Genomic DNA, 20,411 nt, shown 5'->3' with positions numbered 1-20,411 from the left:
CGTAATCACATTTTCTTTCCTTGTGTCTTCCAGGGGCACTTTATGGTTGAACTGTAATAATTATTAGTTTTCTTTAGGTAATGTGCTAATTGCAGAGTTGTTATCAGTCGAGTAAATGTTGGTTTCGCAATTCCTAAGGGAGAGTTTCTGTCCTTAGGCCATTGATTCATCACGTCGTTCGACGTGAATGTGACATTCCTGATAAAGAAAGTTTTTCGCTTATGCATTGTTTCTGTATCTTTTGATTTGTAGTTTCCCTGTCCACAGCGTGTTAAATTGTATTTCTTTCTCTTTCTTAACAAATGCCATTTTGAGGTGAGGAATAGTGCAACTGTTATTTCTGTGTTGTTTGGTTTGTATTTTTTCTCTGTCCAGCTGGAAAGTTTGTATTTCCTCCTCTTTCTTAACTTGTAACAAAAAGTGTGACAAACGCCATTTTGAGTTGGGGTGTGGTTCAATTGTTATGCTTGGGAGGAGTTGATAACAGTCTAGGAAGTAGATGTAATGGTGTGTTCATATTTGGTTGGTTAAAAATTCACGTGGTACATTGGAGGCGGGCTTAGAGGTGTGTTCATATTTTATTGGTTAGAAGTTACGTGTCTCAGACGTGTTTCATTGGAGATAGATTTAGAGGTGTGTTCAGATTTCATTGGTCAAAAAATATTTTTATTTCATTGGTCAGAATTGACGTAGCTGTGACGTACATTGGATCATCTGGATTGGTGGAGGACATTGTGTGTGGATTGGATCGGAAGCATCCGGATGTGAGCAAAGGTTGGGGCAACGCCTTGAGCCTGAGTCACTTCAAACAGAGTAAGCATTAAAGCTATGGTAGGTAATCCTAGAGAGCTAGCAAGAGAGCTAGCAAGATTCGAAAGTGTCCCCTGCTCTAAGCTCCACCCCCCCCTCCCCATTCTGTCAGTGCTTCATCCAAAGCCGGTGGAACCGCATGCGCACATGGAGCAGGGAGCCGGCAGAGGGGGGCGTAGGCAGAAAGCAGAGGCATCTGATTGGTTTTTTGTAGGCGACCAATCCGAGATCAGCGGGACGCTGATCTCGGATTGGTCAGCTTTTTCTCAGTCCTGCAGCTGCCACAGAGGTCTGATTATTTTCGTCCCTTTTTCTAAATACATCTTGTGTAGATTTCTCTCAGGATAGACGGACCATTTCACCCAGTATTACAAAATGTGTTTCTGAACAGGATTACCTACCATGCCTTTAACTGAGCTTTCGATTAGCAATAAATTAACATTGGGTAGCATTAGTAATACAGCAAGTATTGATTAGCAATAATTAGTATTGATTAGCAATAACTAGCATTGTTTAGCATTGATTAGCGTTGATTAGCAATTAATAGTATTGATTAGCAATAACTAGCATTGATTAGCAATCACTAGCATTGAATAGCATAATTAGCATTCAATTAGCATTGGTCAACAAGGAAGCTAGTATTGATTAGCAATAAGTAGCATTGATTAGCAATAGTTAGCATTGGTTAGCATTAGTAGCATTTGTTAGCATTTCGTTAGCCATAATTAGCATTGATCAGAAAGACAATTAGCATTGATTAGCAATAGCAATAAGGCAAATATTGGTTTAAATCTTAATTAGCAATAGGTTAGCATTTATTAGCAACAGCTAGGAAGCTAACAGCAATTGGCATTGGTTAGAAGTCAAAAAGCTAAATTAGCCTAACATTGAATTAACATTGGTTCAATTTAAAAAAAAAAAAACAACCTAGAGCATAAGCTTTCAAAGCTAACATAGGCTAACCTTAACATTAGCATTGACAATATCCAATCCAATAATTAGCTGCATCTAAGCTAAATTTAGCCGAGCATTAAATTAGCATTGATTAGAGTTAAGTAATTAGTTAATTTAAATTGACTTTCAAAAAAAAAAAAAAAAAAAAGGGAATACGAATTTCAGAAAATAGATAAGTAAATAAAAAGGAAAAGTCAAAAGTCAATAGAAGGGAACTAACTAGTTGAAACAATGGATGTAACACCAACAATAACCATCAGCGCCAAACATCCTGAACATTCCAAAGATATTAAAAAGATATCTCTAAAATGGGAAAAACGAACAAAAAATAACGTCTCACCCTGGCCAAAAGGTGGCACTTTCAATGTAACTACCTGTAAGATTATGGAACAAAGGATTAAAGCTTACAAACCAAAGGACAAAAGCAAAAAGAGACAGGAAAAAAGAGAGCTTGAATTAAAAGTTTTACATTTCTTTGAAAATGCAGAGCTATATCCAACACTGCCAGGAGCAGCAAACATACAAGGAGATTCTGAAATAAAAGATCATAAAATATCTCATGAACGTCCAGAACCACAAATAGCTACATCAAGCAGTCATGGAGCTCCTGAGCCAGGCGCCGTCTGTAATTCAGATCAGGCAAGGGGACAGCTCCCACAAGATCAAAAATCACCAGAACTGGCATCTCCAGTTCAAAAGGCATCTTCTGAAGAACATAAGAGTCCAACAGCGTCAGCACCGAGTTTGGTAGAAATGACGCAGGGACAGTATGTGCCGTGGCAGACGCTCGTCCTAGGGGGGCTGGTTGCTCGATTGCCGGACATTCACACAGGTGCAAGTAGATGGATAAGAGCTTTTGAACAAGAGACTGTGGATAAACTGTTGTCTGTGGGACACATTAAGGCAGTGTGGGCACTGTGTTTGGGAACTTCTACCATGGAGGGCATTTTGAGACACAGTGAGAATGACTGGATTTTAAGCCACCGAGCTGATGGAACTGACTTTAATGCATATCGAGCTGCACTCTGGAGAGCGTTACGAGCTGAGTTTCCTGCGGGAGTGGACCTTGAAGCATTAAAGGGGGAACCACTGTCAGGAACAGAGAGTCCGGTTGTGTACATTGCACAACAATTGAAGAAATGGAGACAAGAGTCTGAGGGAGAAATCGAGAAGAGCCCAGCTTGGGTGACATTGTTCAGAGTTTCCATCACAGAGGCTCTGCCTGCCCCAGTTCAGGGGAGGCTGGAGGATGTGGTGGGGTTGAATTCAATGTCACATGGGCAATTCCGAGACCACGTGGTGCATGCAGTAAACAAATACAGAAAAGAACTGAAACGGAATGAGCAGGAGAAGGATATGCAAAGGGAACTTGCACGGTTGCAGTTAGAAAAACTGCAAGCGAAGCAAGAAGTACGAAATGAGTCCATGACAGCGGGGGCCGCTGAACAGCCATCACAGGGGCAAGTCCATAGTCGACCCTGTCAAAGGTCAAGAAGAGGTGCACCTGGAGGACGAAGGTCCTCGGGGGCATGTTGGGCCTGTGGCGAGAGGGGACACTTTGTTTACAGCTGTCCGAGAGCACCGAGAAACCCGAGTGTTCGGCAGGACCGTGGCCAGTCCCTGCGGGGCGGAGCAAGTGGCCCGGCAGGTCCAAGGCGTTCCTCTGGCAGAGGAATCCCAGTATTGGTTTACATTGACATATAGAGGTAAGAAGTACACTTACATCGGACGTACTCAAAAGGGTTTAAAAACCGCCCTCAGGTGTGTCATTATTACAAAACAAAACAAAGTTTTTAAGTTAAATGTGTCACGACTACTAAGTTTCTAAAACTTGAATTTAAATAGGTCACTGTTACTAGGACAGAACAAAACAAAGTTTCTGAATTTAAAATTTAAATGTGCCACTATTACGAAGTTCTAAAATTTGAACGGAACAAAGTTTCTAATTTAAATTTTAGTATTGATAGCCTAAATTAGAGTATCTATTTAGCCCATAGGGAATTACTGATATCTCTCCATCCCACTTGGAGGGAGTAAGAAAAGCGCCATGTCCAAAATAATTAAATAAATAACTAATGAATAAATAAGTAAAATTAAAATACAACAAGTATGATCTTCTTTTGGGAGGATTATGCAATAAAATGCGCTTCCTCTGGAAGGATTCATGAAGAATCCAAAGATCAAAGGTTGAAAGCACAACTGGAGAGGACAACCGAGGCTAAGTTAGCCTTTGAAAATTTGAAACGAAATTAGCAAAAGTCATCCAAAACGGCCAACACTAGTCTATGAGAAGCCATTTTTCTTATATGTCTCCAATAAAAACCATGAGATTTCAGAACTAATAAATCAGAGTAGGTATGTTGTGACTCAGGCAGGATGTTTGCAGGTTGTGCATCTTTTGACACATCCAGATGTGAATACAGAAGTGTACTACATCGGATCCTGCAGATGTCATTCCACGTGAGTTTGAAGGAGAACCACATGAGCGTGTGTCAGAAGCTGTGAGATACATTAAACTGAGACCTGACTTAGAAGCAACTCCACTTGTGCAGGCTGATGTCACTTATGTTGTGCATGGTTCATGTTGTGAGATCATTTGGGTAATCATGCAGGTTTTACAGTTGTGAAACAGGATGGTGGAGAACTTTGTGACGGTGAAAGCTCAGAAATGTGAACGGCCATGTTCGGCACAGTTGGCTGAACTGAAGGCATTAATGGAAGCATGTTGACTGGTGAAAGGTAAGGTTGCGAATGTGTACACAGATTCTGCATATGCTCATGATATTTGCTATTTGTTTGAAGCAGTTTGGAAGCAGAGAGGGTTCAGGAGGTCAGACGGAAGTCCAGCGCGACAGGAGGTCCAAATGAAGGAGCAGATTGCAGTCATGAAAATTGAAAATTGGCAGTGATACAGTGTCAAATAATCGTAGAGGTAACAAAATGGTCGGTAAAGGTAATAACGCGGCTGATGAAGCAGCGAAAGTAGCATCAAAGTGCCAGCTTGCTGTTTTGGCACCAATGGTGTTACTGGAGCCAGAGGTCACGCCACCACAAGGATATTGGTTATACATATTGGATAAATAGTCGTAAAAAAATTTTTTGGTAGGAGAATTGACTCATCTGTTTGTCATTCCATCAGAGATTAGTTCAAATAATGGTTAAGTGTTTGTTTATAAAAGTGCAAGAGGCATTCTGCAGCAGCTGCAAATCAAGCAGCGCTGTGGGGCCGTTTATCATCCACAGAGTCAAGGGACGGTTGAGAGGATCAAAGGAACTTTGAAAGTGAAATTGAATTGAATCTGTGCTTCAACTAAACTAACTAGATGCTTTGCTGCTTGCACTAATGAGCTTTCGTATGCAGACTCATAGAGTCATGCACTAACACCGCATAGAATGCTAACGGGTCGACCCATGCTGGCACCTCAGTCGAGAGGTCCCTTTAGAGGGCCCCCACTTGAGCAGCTGCAAACAGAGTGGACAGCTTACATGAAGCAACTAACTGCAATCCACAGAACAATCTATCTACAGGAGGAGTTCAGAGACTTGAGTCTTGAACAGTTGGTTGAGAGACCAGTGGTGCCAGGCGACCAGGTGCACATCGAAGTGTTCCGAAGGAAGTGGCTTGAGCCAAGACGGAAAGGACTGTACACAGTGGTGCGAGCAACGCCGACGGCAGTTCAAGTGGAAGGTAGCAACACATGGTACCATTTGAATCACTGCACTAAGGTTCGGACTAAAGACACAGACGGAGTTGAGTCCGAGGCAAAGGATGAACAAAAGGAAGAGGTTAAGATTTCTGACACTGTGAGCATCCAGGTGTGGGTGTTGGCCGACAGCATGGGCTCAGGAGAACAAAGCCTGGAGATGTTGGACGGGATCCCGCAGACAGGAGAGGCTGGAAGGGTCCCGTGATGAAGCCACCCCGCAGGGAAGTAGCCAGCCTGGGTCAGAGGAGTATGATGCAACAATACACACCCACTCAGACCATGCCACGCCACAAACCTTGCCAGCAATACACACTAGAGCTAGTCGTGAAGAGGTATCTGCTAAGCTTGAATTTAAGTTCATGGAATAAACGATTTGAGGAAGTGTGGATCATGGGTCCGGTGGAGGAGACGACCAAATCACCGCCTCTGGACGCCACAACAAAGGGGCAATCTGGTAAGATCATGTCAGATCGGGTCAGAAGTAGTTGTTCACAATGGTTGTAAGAATAGAAAGATTTCTCGTGGAAGTCTAGGGGGATTTGCTACCATTAGCACTACAGGACAGAATAATCATGTTAATCCAAGAACAGACGGAGTGTACATGCACAGGTAGAGTCGGGAAAACAGTGTAACTGGAAAATGGGTTAATGCAGCACAGGATACGTGGTATAGTTGGGCATGGTACACTACGAGGGAACTGACAGCGACGGAGTGTCTCATATGCGCAGACGCTCCAGGAGCATTGCCTGTTATTGTTCCAGAGCCACACACCTTCAGGGACTGTGCAGTGGTCCGGCAACGGGAATGCAGGGAAGGTAGGTTCACTTCGGAAGAGGATAAATGGTTATTGTTTCCTATGTGTGGTATTAAGTGCAGATTGATGTTTGGGCCAAATAAATTACATAGTTATTTTCAAAATAAGGGAGGGCCACAAATTGGAGTCTTCTTGTGCGGAATTTAATCTTCGTACATCACAGGATGGGCCTCCAACGGATTATAGAGTAGATTACGATGGTGAGTTTGAATGCTTTTGGAACTCGCGTAGGTAATACTACTGTTAAATGAAAACAATATTTATTAGGATTTATTTATTTGGATCAAATTGTGAAAATATAGAAATGATCATTTTAACTCTATATCTTTTTGGGGATCAGACACACCCAGTAGCTGAGAGTTACTGGATGTGTGGAGATGATGTTTTGTTAAATGTGCTACCCAACAGGTGGATAGGTCTTTGGGCACTGGTGAGGAGGTAGACATCAGTTGTGGTAGTGTATGACAAGGTAAACGAGATGCGAGGTTTGGATGTGGAAAAAGGGAGAGTTAAAAGATCTAGTGATGGCTACATCAGGGATAAGCACGTTTACTTGGATGCAATATGACAGCCGAGAGGGATTCCTTTTGAGCTCAAAGCACGCAGTGAGGTTACAGCTGGATTTGAGTCTATTTTGCCGTGGATCACAATTAACAAAATGGGGAATGGACTAATTACATATAATACAATCAACAGAGAATTCTTAGCTACACGAGTGAAGGGTTTGCAGGCTTTGGAGAACAACTACATGAGACGAGTATGATGGCTTGGTAGAACAGACAAGTTTTAGAATGGATATTAGAAGGGAAATTGGTGTTTGCCAGATGGTTGGGGAAAATGTTGTACATTTATACCCGGGAACACTGCAGCTGATGGAACGTTTACAACAGCCGTGAAGGAGTTCAGAGAACGGAGAGAGGAGCTGACGTGTGATGCTGGTGGAGGTGAACGGTGGTGGACTGGTCTGTTTGGGATTTTGGGAGAAGGGGGAGCGATGACAGTTAAGGCGGGAATAGCAATATTGTTGATAGTGAGGATGGTTTCCCTATTGGGGTGTTGCATTATACCCATTCTGAGAAGGTGTTTTCTGCAAGTGATGTTCAAACAAACAGGGGAAGGAATCAGGAGGCAGATGACCATGCGAGACCAGGTCTGAGGACCAACGCATGGGAGAGCGGGTCAACGAATGAAGGTTATCAACGGACGGTTCACAAGTTTCTTTCCTCGAGGGTGGAACCAAGTATAGTCTGACAGGGAGAAGAGATGCTGAAGATCTCTTTGATTGGGAGTGACGTACTGGTGACCTCTCCTCCCAGAGTTAGCTTAGCAGTTCCAGACCCAGCCGGACGGATGTTCGGCCAGAAGCAGACGACACCAGAGTACAGGAGATGGGACGGGACTGGAAGAGCTGCATTACATTGCATTTTATTACTATTGTTGTGTGATAATCCATAATTTTATGTATTGTACTTGATACAAAACGGTGATTAACTGATTTGATGGTGGTGTATTCAGTCTATGTGTATTATCAATCAGAACTGATCACTGATATGTCCATTGCCAGTTGTGTTAGTCGACTGTTCGGAATGCGACTTTGGTAAAGTGGTCGGTTGCCAGTGGGGGGGGCCGTAGGTGAATTTTCCCAAAATAAGAACATGAGTTACGAAAGTAGCAGCCGGTGGGTTTTTCGCACCTATGCACTGCGAACAGTGGACGAGTGTGATGGCAATGTAAAACTTGTAGTGTTGTTGAATTCAATATCGTTTAATTTAATTTAATTTAATCATTTAATGTGATTCGAGTACACGCATATATATATTCCTTTTCATTTATTCGAAATGGTCCCGTTGATTGATATTGTAGAATTATTAGGATGATTTAGTGTTGATTATGTTAATTCATTCTTAATTAACTATGTGGGATGATTTTCTTTCATTTTAGATTATTTCTTTATTAAATCACTGATAAGTGATTTCAGGGGGGACTATGTGGGAGAAGGATGTCATTACATGCTCATGACTTCTGGCCTAGTTACATCCTGGGCCTTGTTGACTGGTTCATATGAATATTGTTGATAGTTAGAATGAGCGTGTTTATGATAAACTGCGAAAGCTAGGCGCCTCCAGAGAGGGCCACGTACACTTGTTATGATAAAACGGTATAAAAGAGTGTCACAAGATGAGCTCGTCGGACATTTTGTACATTCTGTATGCATATTTGCTGTGACAGTTTGTTCAATAAACTCCCCAATGGACGGCTGACCAACGCGGGATTCGACTCTAATTTCTCCACAACAGCGGACGCCCAGACGGCATGGCAGGAACAGGCGGTGGTCTGGCGGACGCCCAGACTTCCGTCGGCGTGGCGGCAGGAGTCGGTGGTCTGGCGGACGCCCGGACGACGTGGCAGCAGGCAGTGGTCTGGTTGGCACCCAGACACCCGTCGATGTGGCAGGAGGAGGAGCCGGGGACCGTCCGGGGGGGGGGGGGGGCCTTTAAGGGATGGATCCCAGACATCGTGGGAGGGAGGGGCTCAAAGAGGTGAGTCCATGGGCCGGGGCCCCAAGGGCTATGAGGCTTTGTCAGGCCCTGTGGGTTCTTGGTCGGGTTCTGGGACAGGTTCGTGGTCGGGTTCGATGTCAGGCTCGTGGTCAGGCCCTGTGGCCTCTTGGTCAGGCTCGTGGTCAGGCCCTGCGGCCTCGTGGTCAGGCTCGTAGTCAGGCCCTGCGGCCTCGTGGTCAGGCTCGTGGTCAGGCCCTGCGGCCTCGTGGTCAGGCCCTGCGGCCTCTTGGTCAGGCTCGTGGTCAGGCCCTGCGGCCTCGTGGTCAGGCCCTGCGGCCTCGTGGTCAGGCTCGTGGTCAGGCCCTGTGGCCTCGTGGTCAGGCCCTGCGGCCTCGTGGTCAGGCTCGTGGTCAGGCCCTGTGGCCTCGTGGTCAGGCCCTGTGGCCTCGTGGTCAGGCTCGTGGTCAGGCCCTGTGGCCTCGTGGTCAGGCCCTGCGGCCTCGTGGTCAGGCCCTGCGGCCTCGTGGTCAGGCTCGTGGTCAGGCCCTGTGGCCTCGTGGTCAGGCCCTGCGGCCTCGTGGTCAGGCCCTGCGGCCTCGTGGTCAGGCTCGTGGTCAGGCCCTGTGGCCTCGTGGTCAGGCCCTGCGGCCTCGTGGTCAGGCTCGTGGTCAGGCCCTGCGGCCTCGTGGTCAGGCTCGTGGTCAGGCCCTGCGGCCTCGTGGTCAGGCCCTGGGGCCAGCTCGGACACTGCTGGGGCCAGCTCGGTGATGGCTGGGGCTCTGGACACTGTGGATGTGGCTGCTGGGTCTTGGGGCTGCTGGTCCTGGGAGCCTGAGGAAGAGGGAGAGGAGCTGTACCGTGCGGCTACCTGTTCTGGCTCCAAGCCATAAACGTCCAGTGAGGCAGCGCGCTGCACAGACCCGGCATGGATCCACGCGCCCTCCAGATTGTCATTCCACCCCCGGAGCCCCCCCCTTGCTGACAGGAACGCCAGGAGCTTACCAGCCACCCGCAGTCTGTCAAATGCGGAACCACGCTCTATACTGCGCCAAAGCTCTTCATAGAGGTCCCAAAACTGGTTGGAGTCCGCCGCGTCCATTTTCTGGCCGGATCTTTCTGTCAAAGTGGTGTGGGGAAGGGAGGACACGGATGCGGACTTTGAAGGAAAACTGAATTTATTTAACAAAAACAAAGTACCAACATAAAACGCGGCTGAGCCGGAAAAAACGTAGCTGTGAACAAAACAAAGAACTTAACACGGCATGGATAAATACTTAGCTTTCAAAAACGTGGAACTCATGGGAAGCAGGAATCTTAGCATGGGTTACAAACATGACAAACAACAAAGATCCGGCAAACTGAGAGGGGAGACTGGAAACTAAATAGGGAGTGAGAGTGATTGGAGAGTGAGTGCAGCTGAGGGAAAAAACACAGGTGAAGTGAGTGAAACTAATGAACTGAGTGCAGGGAAACTAAAACATGACTAAAAACTAAACATGGACTGAAAACAAAAACATAACCTAAAACATGAAACTAAAAACGAGAGTCCATGGGTGTGACAATTTTGACTTTATTCTCAACATTTCAACTTTAATCTCGACATTTCGAGTTTATTCTCAACATGTTGACATTAATCTCGACAGGCAAAATATAAATATTTTTTCTTATGCCTGGCCCTAATACTCTTCCGTAAATTTGTGTCCTTGAATTTTGTGAAATGTTTTCTGAAGTGTAGTTTGTCTGATTGATGTGTTATCTCTCTCTCTCGGTGGCTGTTAAGATAATTGTGCGTTCTTATCATTCTAATAGTTTTTACTTTTTTGACCTCATCATGATCATTGTGTTAAAATGTGAAAAGTTTTTTCCTTGTTTTCTCATATACTGTGATTTGTAATGTGTGTCAGCATGCATCAAAACTATGCAAGGGGTGTCAAATGCACACTAAACTAAACAGAAACATTTTAGATTTTTTTCTTCTGTGTGCCAGCACATTCTGTACTTTAGTCACACCGATAAGGTTCATAAAGTCCACCCATATCAGCATTTCAGCCATAAAGTTTCTGTTGTGTACTTCAGAAGAAAGGGATATAATTATATATCTATAATAAAAAAAAAGACAGATGCCTTTGATTTTCGCCGACCTTGTGCAAAAGCAATACAGCAGTAATTATTATATTTACGAGTCTTGTGTGTGAGTTGCCTTGAAGAACAAAGTTATATGTTTTGGCATGCTCAGAATACACAATATTAGTCACCATCTTTTAGCAAGTGCAGCGGTGAGAGTCCAGACAAAATCGAAGCTTTTAGGGTGAACACCCTCAGTTGTAGGTGCACCGAGAGTTCAATATTGTTCAATATTTAAAATACAAAAATTAGAAAGCTAGATCATGGATATCGGTCTGATTAAAAAGAATTTAAAGTTCCCAAGTAAAACATATTAAAGCAATACAATGTAACTTCTCAAAAAGCCCGTTATGGAGCTCCCCCTACAGGCTTGGAGGTAATGTACGGTTACACTGTCGTAAATACAACACCCTTTCACTTTCACGTTTCACGTTTGTTGACGAACCGGCGAGGAGTCAGAAGGTGCAAGCTATGTCGACCGAGAAGGTAAGAGTAATCAAATGTACCTGGGAGCGTGAGAGGGGTCTATTTGTTTTTGCGGTAGGTGTGCCAGAAAGCAAGTCGAAGTACTTCCGCTCAGCTCCCGGGCCGGTCCAGCAAAGTTACATAGCGCAGTTTTTCCAACTCAGACCCCCGAAGGGCATAGGAGACAGGCCAATCGTATTATTAAAACTCATTCTAGCTGCACAATTTTTTTCAAGCTGTTATTTTAAGGTAGAAATGTTACATAGTATTGCTTTAAATAATTAATTTGCAAGCCTGAAAGACCCATTTACCAAAAGCTGAGACAGACTGTAGAAGAGCTATTAAAAAAAACAATATCTTTAAGACCTTTATGACCCTCCGATCAGTCATGTCGGAAATAAAATTCCTCTGTGTTACCTTCCTCTCTGTAACATTCACATTCACATTTTTTTTTAATAAACTTTATTTATCTTCACAATATCACAGTAACAGTAGTCATGAAAGAAATAGTGTGTACAGTAATGAACAAAGGACATAAAATGAAAGAAGAACATAGTTAAAAAATACAACGATAGAAAACTGTTAGAACAGAAGAGAGAAAAAAAAGGAAAAAGGAAAAAATAAATAAATAAAAATTACACAAGTAAATGTGAGTTACAAAAATAAGTTATAGTCTTTCCAAATACTTAATGTTTTTATAGTCTTTTTGTTAATTGAATTCGAGATTGAGTCAAGATACAATTTTACATCTATTACAAAGAGATCAAAAAGTGGTTTCCTGTGCATTATTTTACTTTTATGAATATGAAATTTAGCAAGCAAGAATATTAGATTGATAAGGTATGTGGGAGAGGAATCTTTCGCCTTGAAACAAAACATTTTCAAAGAAAAGGAAATCTGGTTGGATACAGTTGGATATCAGAGCAACAAAGCTGTAACATTCACATTTGTTTTCCGGCCTTGACGACGATGACGTATGCGGAAGTACCGCCAAAAACCGCCGTCGTCATTTTTTTCAAAACACTCAGGGACACGAACGTTAAGACAGCTGGATGTGTTTGACAAACCGTGATCGTTACTTACGATTTTGAATTATTTACGGTTATCCGACCTAAGATGGAAAGATGCATATAATGGACATACTATGTCTTAGTTGACAGCAGAGAGGAGATCGTTTTAAAAAGGACCAGACCACCTAACAAAACAAACTCCCCTGCAAAGACTCATTCTTTAGGATGGAGAACGGGGTCGCATCCACCAAAGAGAGGGGCTTTCTCTCCAGAATGGCGCTCAATGACAATAAGGCTGGTATGGAGGGTCTGGACAGGGACAAGATCAATAAGATCATTATGGAGACGTCCAAGGTGGGTGAACTCAATAAATAATCCAATCCTGCGCACGTAAACACGTACTATGATCTACATCCAGTGTAAAAAGAGGAAATATAATCTAAAGCTATCGTCTGCTGTGGATAAAAGAAACTGTGGCTTCCTCTTTCACACTTTACTACAGCACTTTAAGTCCAATTGTACCTGTATGATGACATAAAAATGAATGTGGTATCGTACCGTTTCTTTTTAGGTGAAGTAATACAACTCCTCTTTCTCCTTCCCACGCAGGGATCCAGGTTTTATGAGAATGAGCTGAAGAGGGAGCAGCAGGTGAACCAGCGCATAGAGAAGATGATGCTCCAAAAGGCACAAATCACAGAACCCCAGCTAAAGAAGGCACAGGCTCAGGTTTGACTTGTGACGTGGAGGTGATGGATGCAAATTGACCCTGCTTTCTGTTTCTTAAATATGCTGAGATGTCCAACGTGTGCAGGTGGAACGAGTGGCCTCGGCGCTGGAGAAGAGTCGTGATCTGAGCCGTGTGATTGCACATGTGGACATGGACGCCTTCTATGCTGCTGTGGAGATGAGAGACTGTCCTGAGCTGAAGGACAAGCCCATGGCTGTGGGTTCCATGAGCATGCTGGTGGGTGGAAATATCCCTCTAAAGGACGCGCTAATGACAGAAAATTCAGAAAGGACTTTTCCAGCTGCGAGCCGTGGGTGTAACAGACAGACACTGTGCAGATGGAAAAATCTTCTTTCTTGTTGTGATATCATAAAATGAGGAAAAGACCAAAAAAAAGGAGAAAAACTTTAGTACAGAAGGGAGTGAGCACATTTTGGCAGGTCTATTGTTGTTCTGAATGTTAATATGGACCGTATAAGAGAATAGACCAGCTTTTAACATGTGGTAGGAATAGAACAGTAATACAAACGATACTGATTATCATAGTACTAGTCATAGTAATTCTAATATTAGTAATAGTACTAATACTAAAGCCACTGCTACCATCGATGGTGATGAAGGAAATGACATAATTAAGAATAGCAACAACAACCAAGGATGTCCCAATGAAAAAAGGTCTAACGAGCATCACCATCTAAAACAGGTGATGTTAGTGGCTCTTTCTTTCTGTAGCGCATTCTGAAGCCTCTATATAGTCTGATAGTAACTTTACCACGATGCACTAACGCAATCACAGGTACCTTTTTCTTGCCATGTCAGCGAAGGGGAGATCAGCGCATATTCTGACATGAAACCAAAGACACAGTGGGGCACTGACATGGCAAGCCAGATCCTGGCTGCCCTGTTCCCATGCCAACACTGTATCTGGAGTTTTTTAGATATGTTCAACCTCTCCCTCTTTTATTTACATGTCAGTGCAATTAACGTCTTACAGGTCACTTAGTAGAGAGTTCTGTCATGACTCATCCTAATATTTTAACAAATTCGTTTAATCTCCATGGAGAACAATTTGACTTACTGGTATTGTCTTGGGTATGATGTCCATTATTACAGTTTGAATTATAAATGCATCACAAACTGTATTACTGTTATAATGAGCATCATGTCCGGTTCAAGCATTGTTTATATCATATGTATGAGCAAAGAGGAAATGCTCCTCTTCCTTTTTTTATCTTCAGTCGACATCGAACTACCACGCCAGGAAATTTGGGGTTCGAGCTGCCATGCCTGGCTTCATTGCAAAGAAACTCTGCCCCAACTTGGCTATTGTTCCAACAAACTTTGATAAATACAGAGCTGTGAGTGATGAGGTAAGAGCGAAAGGCACTCAGACGCTGACACATGTCACGCAGACCTTTTGCATCTTATTAACAGAAGCACGCGAATGTCCTCTCTCTGAAAGATCCGGGAGATTTTTGCAGACTATGATCCTCACTTCCAGCCAATGAGCCTGGATGAAGCCTATCTAGATTTTACAGACCACCTGGAGCAGAGGCAGAGTTGGCCAGAGGCCTTGCGTACGCACGGCTATCGTTCCACGACCATCGCTGCAGGTAAGGCCTAATTCTACAAAACTCTGGACCGATTTTATGCACCATAATTCCATGTGATAACGGTGTGAAGTCTTTTCTGCACAGATGAGCAGCAGATCCAGCCTGGTCAGGAGACAGAGACAAAAGACCTGTCTCCGGTCCTGTTTGAGGACACTCCAAGCTCCTCCCCCTGCCTGTCGGGCTCTGACGGTGGTGCTCTGCAGGTGTTTGGGACGTCTGTCGAGGAGGCCGTGAGAGAGATGCGCTTCCGCATTGAGCAGAAGACCATGCTGACTGCTAGTGCAGGTGAGGGGAAAGCCACTCAGACACTGCTGATAATACGCTTTTCTTTATAATTGTATCATAGTGATATATTCACTATGACCTTATCAGTTAAATGCATTTCAGCTTTTTGTTCTTTCAGCCCCCTCCACACCATTGAATCCTTTTTAGTAGTCGGGTCTTTACAATAACAAAACTGCCAAGCTTAGTAGTGATAAAAGTCAGATCATTAGATTTTTATTTGCTCAGTTGTGGTCAGCATCGTGCAGCCTGTTTTGAATCACACTTATCCAATCTTCTAGGAATTGCTCCCAACACGATGCTTGCCAAGGTGTGCAGTGACAAGAACAAGCCCAACGGACAGTTCAGACTGCCCCCCAGCAGAGAGGCGGTCATGGACTTCATCCTGAACCTTCCTGTTCGCAAAGTACTGTCCAACTCGACCAAATGAAAACTCAACTCGCTGTGTGTTTGCTGCAGTGCGTGTGTTTTAAGTTGCATGTGTGAGAAAAAACTATTCTAACGTCCAAATGGGACTTAGCGACTTGACATCAAAGTGCAAAACCTTTAGAGAAACCTGTCTGATTCATGTATTGTTCCTGTATGTATTCCTCCAGGTTTGTGGAATAGGGAAGGTGAGTGAGAAGATGCTGAACGCGCTGGGCATCACCAACTGTTCCCATCTCGGCCAGCAGATGGCACTGCTGTCGCTGTTGTTCTCGGAGACGAGTTGGCATCATTTCATGGAAGTTTCTCTGGGTCTGGGCTCCACACATATACCCAGGTAAAGTGTGTACTTCATGACATTTTAGAACAACTCATCTGAAAACTAAACAGTCCATCCCAGGGAGAGGAGATGATGTTCATGTACTCTGCTTTCACTCAGGCATGAAGAAAGAAAAAGCATGAGCACAGAGAGGTTGGTTTTTAAGTGCTTACCACTTTATTTTTTTCTTTTGTCCATCTTCTGGAATATCCTTTCATTTCCTTGGTGATGTGTCATATTGACAGGACATTTAAAGAACTGAGTAAAGCTGAGGAGCAGCTGTCTTTCTGCAGGGAACTCTGTGAAGACCTCGCAGAGGACATGAAGAAAGAAGGTTTGAAGGTACCGAATGAGAGCCTCTTTGTTCAATTTCAAAATGAAAATATCTTTATGTTCCTCCTTAATCTCCTCAATAAGGTTGAGCAAAAAAGGTTTTCCCATCCTCATTACACCAACTTTACGTATTTGCGCGTTCATAACGGTCTTGATGTTGTTTGCATATATATATGTTTGTATGAGTCTTATCAAACATGGTGTAATTGTCTCAGAATGAGCAAAGAGAAGCAGCATAGCTCTTGCAGTATTTGAACAGAAGTGGACATTTCTTTGTGCAGATAAAGAATAAGAAAAAAACCACCATCCTAGTGTTGACCTTTTGAGAATCCCACTGACGTCAGTCTGGATCTTGTACCCTTACCGTACCCTGCCCATTTATTTTGAATCGATAGAGGACAGACTGGTTGGCTTGGTACAGCCATCACCCCCCTGCCTGGGTCCCTTGATAGCAAGAGAAAATGAAGGGCCATTAAAGAGACAGCAGGGGCTACTATCAGCGTCAGAACATCCCCTGGGAGATGAACACATTACTATGAAAACTCACTCTGACATATCAGTCACTGAGATGAGAGATCACAGAGATTTTCATCGCTCCTCTATTTATAGTCCTTCTGAACCGTCCTATTGATTATGTCGATAACCAGGAGGTTGCTGCTTTAACGGTTTTGCTCTTTCTCTTGAAGGGTAAAACCGTCACACTAAAGCTCAAGAACGTGAACTTTGAGGTGAAGACCCGGGCACAGACGCTCCCATATGCCGTCGCTTCAGTGGAGGAGATCTTTGCTGTTGCTAAGGACCTACTGAGAACGGAAATAGAAAACGAAAGCCCCCAGCCACTCAGACTGAGGCTCATGGGTAATTAAATTTAGCAATACAAATGACATGCCAATTAATATAAGTAGCTTGAAATAAATCCAAATGATCTGTGACACACTGCATGCAGAAAAAATAACATTTTCTTGTACTTGTAGGTGTCCGAGTATCTGCCTTTGTGACGACTGAAGATAAAACGCACATGCAGAAAAGCATCATTGGCTTTCTCCAGCCAGGCAAAACATGCTGTAGTGGCTCTTCCCAAATAATGCATCAAAACCTTGAAAAAGAGCATCTCCCCAGTCAGTTCTTCCGAGCCTCACAGACTTTGCATCCTCCACCGGTGCAAAATGGCCAGAAACGAGAGGAAGTGCGCTGGCAGAGTAAGGAAAGTCAGGCTGGTGAGGAACCCCGACAGTCCTTCTTCCAAAGGGCTCATGCCAAAAGACTGCAACTCCAGGCGGCAAATGCAAGCATGCGAGAGGAAGGAAGTGAGGATGACACTTCTGTGTTTACCTCTACCAGCACTTCTTCTAAAGAGGGTGTCGAGTCATCAACAAACTCAAACCAGAACAGCTGTACTGCCTCAGAGCTCCCAGAGAACAAATGTGTTTCCCAGGCAGCGCGGGCCCAGGCATCCACATCGGGCTTCGGAACAAAGTCAGAAACCCTCACGTGCCCGGTGTGTTTCAGGCCGGTGGGCACGACTGATCTGAATGTCTTCAACAGGCATATAGACGGCTGTCTCAATGAAGCTGCCAGCAAGCCAAAGGAAGGCACGGTTTCAGCCGAAGAGTCCGATCTGGATCCAGAGAAAGACAACCAGAGGGGAGAGTGTGAGGCTGAAGAGCTGCAGACGAGCACAGTTTGCGTTGTTCAGAAGGTTTCGCTGATTAAAGGTGACGACAAACCCATGACCTCACAGCAGCCTGGGCCATGTCACGGTAAAGGCCCCGCCCTCATCTGCCCAGTGTGCCAGCTGATTCAGGACACACGTGACCTCGCCGTCTTCAACCGCCACGTTGACCTCTGCCTGAACCAGGGGGTCCTAGAGGAGCTGGGGGGACAGACGCCATTTTCCATCAATCCATCTGCACTTAAAAACGGCCAGAGCGCAGGTAAGCGTGAGGACTGAAAGATGTTTTTCAGACTGGGTTCACGGTAGCCTGATTGTTGGCACTTTTTTTGCTTTGTTCCATCGTTACACCTGCAGTCACTGAGTTCTTTGGCCACGTAAGGTTAGTAATAACAAGCTGTTACCACGGCACAGCGATTGGTTATTCACTCATTCAGCAATTACTTAGCAACATTTATTCTGACCACCTGTGGACCAGCCTGTTTTTGGTCTGCATATAGCTAAGGGATTCATGCTGAAGCTAAATGCCCCATCATGTTCAGGGGCTGCTGTTTGGTCCTGAGCAGGCAGGTAATTACTCATCTTGTTCTGCGCGCACAGTGGGGCTCCGGGTGTGTCATCTGTTCCCGCATGGCTCTTAAGTCTGAGGATTCTGCTGTGGACAGATACCATCCTGTGGAAAATGTCCATAAACTGTGGGCGTGTGACTTCTTTGGAGTGAATAGAAGCCATGTCTATTTGGAGGGTTGTCACAGACCTATGACCCTCTTATTTACTGACAGTGACATTGTGTGAGAAGTTTGTATTGATTCAGACAGAGAAAAGACATCCCATTTCACCCCACGAGGCCCCCTTTGCCCCAGTCTTGGAAATGGCTAAATCACTTTCTCACCTATTCATTTCCTACAATGAACTGAAGCCTGCTTTTCTCTTAAACAAGCCTGCCTCTGAAATTGCAGTCTTTATGTCCCTGAGGAGATGCTGCAACTGTGTTCCTCCTCGATGAATGTCTTTTCTTTTTTCCCGTCAGAGAAGAGATAAGAAAGGATTTATTTATTTATTTTTGGTGCACATCACTTGGTGTCTGTTTCTGATTGCAGACAGAGGACATCTCCCACCACGGCAAGCGAGCAAAGGCAAAAGCAAAAGGTGAGACCGCTTGATTTTTGCTTCGCAAACTGTTCACTTGTGGCATATGTGGCACATTTCTGCCAACAATGTTCTGACGTTGATTTGAAATGGTTTCTGTGTTTTATTTCTTGCCTCAGACGAGACTCGCCTTCCTCCCCTCCTTCTAAAAAGGCTAAAAACTTTGGCCTTTGCAACACCATAGACAAGTTCTTCACGTGACAGTCAGCCGTGCAGAATGTAGGTCCCCGTCTCGGATGAAGCGAGACAGTTTCCCTCGGTTTGACTGGACTGGTTTAGTTATGCCAGTGACTCGGCAGCTCTCAACTGTCCTGACAGCCTCTGCACACAAAGCCATGTTCAGTGTCTTCCTGGAAAAGCAACAGACTAAAGAAGCTCAGCACTTGCACTTAAGTATGTTTTTAAGCCATATAGTACAAAAAAATAAAATAAAGGTGCCAACAAAAAGTTTGCAGCAATTCCAGCAGCGGGTTTTTATTTTCAACGCGTCTGGTGTCAAAACGATGCCACTTTGTTGTTTTCTGTTATTCAGAATCATTTTAATGTACGCTAAACGGAACAAACGGAGTATGCTTACTTCCCATTGTTTACTTCCCCTGTGAACTTTAAGTACTCTTTGTCATATTGTATGTATTATATTGTTACTTTGCTTTGGTGTTTTGTTTTCTTTTAAGGAATTTGTTGTATTTATTACGGCGTATCTCTTCACAAAGACGGATAATGTAAAATGTTTCAATGAATAAATATAAGAGTTTTTTAATGACTTTTCCTTTTTAAGTGGCTTCAAACTTTGAGCTGGATCACTCATGCAGACTCAACACATGAGATCGACACCAACCTGACTCTGGCCTCTAATACAGTGGAGAGGACATTGCTACGTTTATGACACATGCTGCAAATCTAAATGTTAATTTCTGTCAATAACACTTTTCAACACTTAAGTGAGCTTTGGGTACAGTTGACCCCACACATGTAATGTGCAGTACAGATGTGTGTCTTTTAGGGGTGGGCGAAAAAATAGTTTTTTATGGGATGATTTTAAAAATCGATTTTTCTCCCCTGAATTGACTATGTTATGTCATATCTGTGTCCAGAAAAACTTCATCAATTCATTAGATTAAGTTATGTTAAGACTAGCTCACATTTGTGCTGTGTGGACATTCCAATTCATTTAGTTAAGGACCTCTTTTTGTCAGCTGCTGGACTGACTGACACAGACTGATGTGGATCGTTTATGGGAACGACATTCATTCTAGAAGTGTGTGATTCAACTTGTTTGTTTTTTAAGGAGGAAGAAAATTGCAATTACTGATTATATCCAATCGCAATACTTGTAGAATCGCAATTATCAAGAATCGTGATACAAATCGAATGGTCATATCGTCCCAGCCCTAGTGCCTTAACATGTTCTCAGACAATGAGCCTACATTGATCAGTCTCAGGCTGATGATTGTTCATTGGGATTTTTCCTCCTGGTAAATGGTCAGAATCAGCAGGACAGC

The 20,411-nt window shown here is 44.0% G+C and overlaps 1 protein-coding gene across 1 annotated transcript; it reads left to right on the top strand.

Moving 5' to 3' along the window:
* The first annotated feature begins 12,403 nt into the window (after nucleotides 1-12,403).
* Nucleotides 12,404-19,622, top strand: polk (polymerase (DNA directed) kappa). Its single transcript, XM_075468803.1, has 14 exons — nucleotides 12,404-12,739; nucleotides 12,995-13,114; nucleotides 13,200-13,352; nucleotides 14,354-14,485; nucleotides 14,578-14,728; nucleotides 14,813-15,013; nucleotides 15,292-15,416; nucleotides 15,607-15,773; nucleotides 15,876-15,908; nucleotides 16,001-16,097; nucleotides 16,775-16,946; nucleotides 17,063-18,022; nucleotides 18,861-18,909; nucleotides 19,029-19,622. Exons 1-14 carry the CDS (start codon nucleotides 12,611-12,613, stop codon nucleotides 19,108-19,110), a joined length of 2,571 nt encoding a protein of 856 aa, XP_075324918.1. The 5' UTR covers nucleotides 12,404-12,610; the 3' UTR covers nucleotides 19,111-19,622.
* Nucleotides 19,623-20,411: the final 789 nt, after the last annotated feature.

This window comes from Odontesthes bonariensis, chromosome 6 (assembly GCF_027942865.1).
Source record: "Odontesthes bonariensis isolate fOdoBon6 chromosome 6, fOdoBon6.hap1, whole genome shotgun sequence".
Classification (NCBI taxonomy): Eukaryota; Metazoa; Chordata; class Actinopteri; order Atheriniformes; family Atherinopsidae; genus Odontesthes; species Odontesthes bonariensis.
Note: the sequence above shows the minus strand (reverse complement) of the source record. Positions and strands in the feature narration are given on the sequence as shown.

What these genes read in the sequence shown, in the direction of transcription:
- polk (XM_075468803.1), top strand. Translation starts at nt 12,611, where the DNA reads ATGGAGAACGGGGTCGCATCCACCAAAGAGAGGGGCTTTCTCTCCAGA. An exon ending in CATGCTGACTGCTAGTGCAG is followed by an intron (nt 15,014 to 15,291) that starts GTGAGGGGAAAG and finishes CCAATCTTCTAG; the next exon opens with GAATTGCTCCCAACACGATG. An exon ending in ACTCAGACTGAGGCTCATGG is followed by an intron (nt 16,947 to 17,062) that starts GTAATTAAATTT and finishes TTGTACTTGTAG; the next exon opens with GTGTCCGAGTATCTGCCTTT.